We start from the raw sequence: 6,181 nt of genomic DNA on the forward strand, positions 1-6,181 counted from the left end.
TCCTGCCCCGCCAGCTCCCCCGACCGAGACCCTCAGCCCGAGCTGCCCTCCGAGGAGGAGGAGGAGGAGCAGGTGCCTTACCCGGCGCTGGCACCCACCGCCTTCTTCTGCCTCAAGCAAACCACCCGCCCGCGCAGCTGGTGCCTCAGGCTGGTCTGTAACCCATATCCTTTCCCCGAGGGACGCTACGTTCCCTGGGCTGTTCTGAAGCCCCCCTGAGAGTTCCCCCTGTGCCCGGAGCTGGGAACCCCCCCTGTGCCCGGAGCACCCGTAGTGCTCAGCATCCCGGGGGTCACGGCTCCCTCCAGCGCACGAGGACGCCACGACACCTTTGGGGGCTCCAGTCCCCCCTTCCCTGTGCTGTCCCGGTCCCCAGGCTCGGGGAGGGGGATGTGGAGCTTTGCAGGAGCTGGACAAGTGGGGAGCACGTCCCCCCCATGCTCTCGGGCGGGAGGAGTCTCCTCCAGCTGCACCAGCACCCCGGGCTGGGAGCGGGGCAGCAGCACAAGGTCCTGCTGAGCCACAGCCCCCCAGGACCCACAGAGGGAAGAAAACCCCCCCCCAACTTCCCTTCTCTCTCTATAGGGTGTGGAGAGAAGTTTTAAAGACAACTCGGCGTTTCTTTTCGGTGCGGTGGGGGGGGTGGAACTGGCTCTGACCCTCTGGCTGTTCATGGAAGGGAGCTGGGGGGGGAGGTGTGGTTGCTCCTCGCAGAGATGTGGAGCTGGTTGGAGTTGGCTCGGGAAAGGCACATACATGCCTTGCTCACCTCCTGTCCTGAAAACTCCCCTTTGCTTTTGTTCTTCTGTAACTTGAGGTTGGGAAGGAGGAGGACGGTCAAGCCTTGAGTCTTCCCTATGTCTCTTATCTGGTTTAATAGTGTTAAATGAAAAAAAAACCCAACTCGCAACAGGATGTTCCTCTCAGTTGTGACACCCAGAACATTGAATTTTACCCGAAATGTTGTGTGTGAGCAGGGAGCTGTCAGTGGGTCTCTGACAGCCTTCAGACAGTGAGCTTTTAGCTTTGCTCTGCACGTCGGCTCCGAGCGTTTACATTGTGCTGATAATTAATGCCTAATACCTACCTGCAATTTGCTGCCTATATCCTGCCACTGCTATTAAAAGCATTATTTATTAATATGATTATTATTGATCTTGCTTCAGTTAACCAAAGAGCCCCGTGTGCATCTGAGATCACTGTTTTCCTCAGCAACACCCCCAAGTCGAGGGTTGTTGTTGGGAGGAATTGCACAATCCTCCCCAGATTGTTACCTGGGTCTGTTGTTGGTAGAAATACTTTGAGGGAAAACCCCCATATTTTTGTGGCCTTGGGTCTCTTCTCGTTTCAATTGGGTTTATTGACTCCTGCAAAGATATTTCTGCTTTACGTGGTTGTGAGAGGGGAACGGGACTTCTCGACGCGTGTGGATGGGAGGGAGAAGTAAACAAGGAGTTGATCTCCACAGTGATGCTTTAGCTGTATAAATAATAAATGTAAGTGATGGTTCCATGACCAAAAATGTGATGGACCCAGTCCTCGTGGGGCTCAGGGAGAGCACTGTGTTCCTCTGTGTTACTGTGAGCCGAGGCACATCTCTCCCCTTTAAAGCAGGTTATTGTGTTTCAAAACTTTGGGGGCAGTGGGAAAGGGGAAGCCTTCTCCTCTGCCTTTGGTGGGGTCTTGCTCTCCCAGACGGTGCTCTGGGATCAGCATCCCCAAAGCTGGTGCCACTGCCAAATTAACCTGCAGCAGGGGGGGAAACAAAGCAGCGTCGGCACCGAGCGAGGGAGGTTTGTGCAGGGAGAGGGTTCAGGTGTGCTCCTGCTGATCTGAGGCTCTGCTTTTTATGTTGCTTTTCAGCAAAACAATTCACGGGGGGGGCGAGCTCCTTTACAAAACTTACCCATCTGACATCATATTAGATGGAAATTGTGATGGTTGGTTCATAGCAAAGCAGGAATTTAATAAAAGCACATGAGCCCCGTGCTGTAGCATTATTGGTGTCAGAGCTGGTATGTTTTGTTGTAGCAGAACAAAGCAGTAGGGACAAGCTCCTTGCTGGGACTTTTTTCTACCTTATTCCAGTCTCCAGCAGCCCCACGCATTGTTGGGAGAATAATCCTTTGGTGTCAACTCTTCAGTTTCTTGGGGAGAGCACTCGTGTTGCTGGTGGTTGTGATTTCTGAAGCTGCTCAGCCAAGCTCCTGGAAGTGAGGAGATGTGTATCTTGCTCAGAGCTGGTGTGGTGCTGGGTGTGTATCGGGCTGCAGGCAGCTGGAGGCTGGGAAGCTTGTGGACAAGTGCCACCAGGACTGGGACACTTGGAGAGCAGCTAGACAGGGAGATAGCTCAAGGAGGAGTGTGGGCAGATGAGGGCAATAAGGGCTGAGATTCCCTGAGAACCTGTCCTGGGGGAAGAGTGACTGAAAGAGGTGGCAACACAAAGGTGTTTTCTGGCTGGTTGTGCAGTTTTGGTGACTCTTCCTGCCCACCCAGATCCATAAACCTCGATAATGAGCTTTACATTTGTGTTAAAATCTTCCTCTGTTAGGGACGAAGGGATGTGATGGTGAAGTCTCATAAAAACCACCTCAGAAAAGCTTCACTGAGGTGGTCACTCACCTGGGGAGCTCTAATACCTTTTGAAAAGCACCTTCTCTCCGTCAGTGGTGCTTTTTCTTTCTGAGAAGTTGTCCTATGCTGGTTTTTGGGTTTACTGGGGCAGGGGAAAGGATCAAGTCTTGCTTCATGTCACCCAGTGCCCACATCCTTGCTCTCCCTGTGCTCACCAGGTGTCTCCTGGCGTGGGAGTGTATCTCTGTATCTCTTCTATGGTGTTTCAGCTCCCAGACTTGTGCACAGTTACCCCTGGAGTTGTCCATCTCTCCAGCATGCCTTGAACAGCAAGGGTATCCCATCCAGGGTCTCACTGCTGGCAGGTCCCTGTTGGCTCTTGGGGGTGGACCTGTGAGATGCTCTTGGCAGAGGAGGATTGCTGCATCCCACCACTCTTTACCTTTTGTACCACGGGCCTGAGTGCCACCAGCATCCAAAAAACAACTGCCTCCACATTTTGGGGAGTGCCCTCATGTTTGTCTCCTGTGGGGCTTGCAGCAAACCCTTGTCAAGCCAGGTCTTCTGAACCACAAAGGCCACCCAGATGCTCCCAATATTTGTCGGTAGCAGAGATAGCTCAGACCTGTGGCCTGGAGCAGGTGGAAATTCTCCACAGCTGGGCCCAAAGCATGATTTGCCTCTGAAGCTTAAGCAGAGGGTGTTACTGCCAGGCTTAGAAATAGCTAAAAAAAGCTGTTGCCTGGTTCTCAGGGGGACAGGTGGGCTGGGGATCAGCTTACAGGGCTGGGAGTCTGCCCTGCCACAGACACGCATCCTCCCCGGGGCTGCACGTCGGGGAGGGGAAATAGGGGAAGGGGCAGATGCAGTAGATGCACGTTGGTGTTTTTAATAGCTGTGCTGCCTTTGGGAATGTTAAGACCAACCTGGAAAAAATCTCTCCCCACCCTTCCCTTTGTATGGGTTTGTCGGAACAAAACCAGCAAACGTGTGGAGTCAAAACCAAGAAACTTCTGAAGTGAAAACACCACCAAACTTCTGAGGTCTCACACAACAACAAGCAGGAGATCTGCAAGGAGCTGTTTTTTCATGTGTGGGAGCAACAGAGTTACATCTATTGAAGTTTAATCACAGGAGCAGAAAGCAATGGGACTGGCTCTGGGTCTGATTTTTGTTGAGCTGTTTGCTGTGTCATGTTGGTCTTCAGCTTTCCTAAGTGATGGCTTCAGCTTGGGAGTCTCCTTCCAAGCTCCAGGTTTATGTCCAAACCCAAATTCAATCAGTAAGTCACTTGTACCTGACAATTTAGAGCAAATAAACAACCTGAATATAGTTCTTGTGATATGGGCAATAGCTGGAATTGAATTTTCACTGTCAAGTCATATTGTGTTTTCCGTCTGATGTTGCTGATTTACTTTTAATTTGCCTTTTTTTTTGAACAAGGTATATAATTGGAAGCAATCTTACTGATTTCTTCAGTCCTGTGTCTCCTACGTGGATTTATTTATAGAGGTCTGTGGGTGGGACTTTGTGTAGTTGGTGTGCACGTTGGGTGCTATAGAGCAGGATTTGGGTTTTTGGGATCCTGTGAGGTCCTTCCCTGGCTCTTCCAAAGTGCTGCTGCTAACTGATGGCTCTAAGGAAGCACAGAGCTATGCCTGTATCCAGCTGGGTGTTTTCCTTAATAGATTATTTTGTTCAATAAACTGTTGAGTCACTTTTTTTGATCTTGAGATGTCCCTGCACCCTGAGGGGGATTTCTGGTTGTGGCTCCTGGCCCTTGTTGCTTCATGCCCGTGTAACCCAGCACTGGGCTGGGATGGCAGTTGACAGCTGGTGTGGCCCAAGGCAGAGGGGTTGGGAGGGATCCTGACTTTGCACCCCTCACCACCACCCTGCATCCCTGAGAGGGGTTTTACTGGAGGGCTGGCTGGAAAAAGGAGCTGTAACCTGGGACATAATGTGCAGCAGTGATCAAATCTGCTCCTCATCCTGGTGCCCAGGGTCAGCCTGGCAGCACAACTCTGATAAGGTTTGAGCAACTTTGCTGTTTTTTTTAGTGATCCATAAAAGCATGCAGTGATTCATTAGAGGTTGAATTTTCGGGCCTTAGTCAGAAAAAACCTTCCCTTGATTTATTTTCTCAAGTGGCTACAGAGCTTGTTGGTGCCAACTGATTTCTGTGGGACTTTGCTCCTTGCTCATGTTGAGTAGAGTCTCTGCTTGCATCAAATTGGGTTTTGTTTTTTTAAATTGTATATTTTTTTTCTGAAGTGCTTTTTCTGACAGTGAATTTGCCCTCCCCAGCACCTTGGGGCAGACCCAACATCCACAGTAACATCCTGTGTCTTATTTCCAGGCATTCCTCAGGATAGGTGTCCATAAGTACACTTGGATGGTGAAAAAAATGCATCTCATGCAAGATGGTGCAGGATTCTGCTCTGTTCTAATGCTCTGGCTCTCAGTCCATCTCCTGTTCTCCACACTGGGCTGAGCTGTTAGCCCGACAGGGTTATCAATTGGTCTGTGACACAAGGCTTGCAGTTCCCTTCATTCCTTACTGCACAATTGATGTGTTCTGGCTCCTGTGTCCATGAGGACATTGCAATTTGTGATTTGAGGGCTTAGACTGAAGCACGTGGAGGTGTGGATATAAGTGACTGGGTCTGGATTCTCATCAGTTTGTCCAACTTCTTTTGATTGCTCTATAATAAGCGTCTATCAGACCTGAGGAGCTTTATCAGAAAGGCTTTGCTTTGAGTCTGTTCTTTATTCAGGCTCTATCCTGACAAGTGCAATGGGAAGGTTTGACCGAATCATCATTTGTCATCTCCAAATATAAATATTGCAGTTAAAATATTGAGTGTGCTGTGGAAAAACCCGTTAGCGACTCAATGTATTTCTGGCCTCCTCTCAGGAGCTGCTGAGCACCCACGACACCCACGGGATCTGGCGAGAGGCTCAGGTGCTGCACCCAGCAGCATCTCCCCCTGAGTGACAAGCAATTAGGAGACAGAAGGCAGGAAAGTCATGTAAATTGTAACTCATCTCAAAATATGTTGTCCACATGTGGTTTAGCTCCTCTCCTTTCAGCGTTCTGTGCTGGCTCGGTACATCTCAGCAACAGTTTAGTGCTGAGTTTCTTCTTGAATACCAACAGAAAATTATCTTGGTTGGCTTGTTGTGGTCCCTGGCACCAAAACCCAGAATCTCCCACCTCTAGGTTGCACCTTCAGTTCCTTAAGCAGTGGTGGTAGCTGTGAAATGCCTCCTATTCCTGCCTTCCAGTCAAATTTGGGAGTATGGATCAGTGTTGGAAACCCTTGTCCCACGTGTCTGGAGAGTGGGACATTCAGGAAACATGTCAGTGTGGGCAGGGGGTGGCTGGTTGCTCAGAGCAAGGTGTGAAGCTCTCTGCAAGATCAAGCAGGTGTTAGTTGGTGTTTGCCTCCTGTTTTCAAAGTTACTTTTGCAACCAAAACAACAAAAAAAAAAAGGCTTGGGAAGCTCGTTTCAATAATACTTACAAAGCAGATGAGGTTTTGCTGTGGCTCTTTGCAGCTCTTTGGGCTGATGATGTAGGGTAACACCTGGATGTGTTCAG

At 49.9% G+C, this 6,181-nt stretch overlaps 1 protein-coding gene across 1 annotated transcript in view; it reads left to right on the forward strand.

Moving 5' to 3' along the window:
* CACNA1H (calcium channel, voltage-dependent, T type, alpha 1H subunit) overlaps window positions 1-6,181 on the forward strand; it is a 256,641-nt gene that overhangs the window by 20,306 nt on the left and 230,154 nt on the right. The window contains 1 exon segment of the mRNA XM_010003580.1: window positions 15-164. Within this exon segment, the coding sequence (XP_010001882.1) occupies window positions 15-164 (150 nt within the window).

The sequence above is a fragment of the Chaetura pelagica genome, unplaced genomic scaffold (genome assembly GCF_000747805.2).
Source record: "Chaetura pelagica isolate M959 unplaced genomic scaffold, ChaPel_1.0 scaffold408, whole genome shotgun sequence".
In the NCBI taxonomy this organism is placed as follows: domain Eukaryota; kingdom Metazoa; phylum Chordata; class Aves; order Apodiformes; family Apodidae; genus Chaetura; species Chaetura pelagica.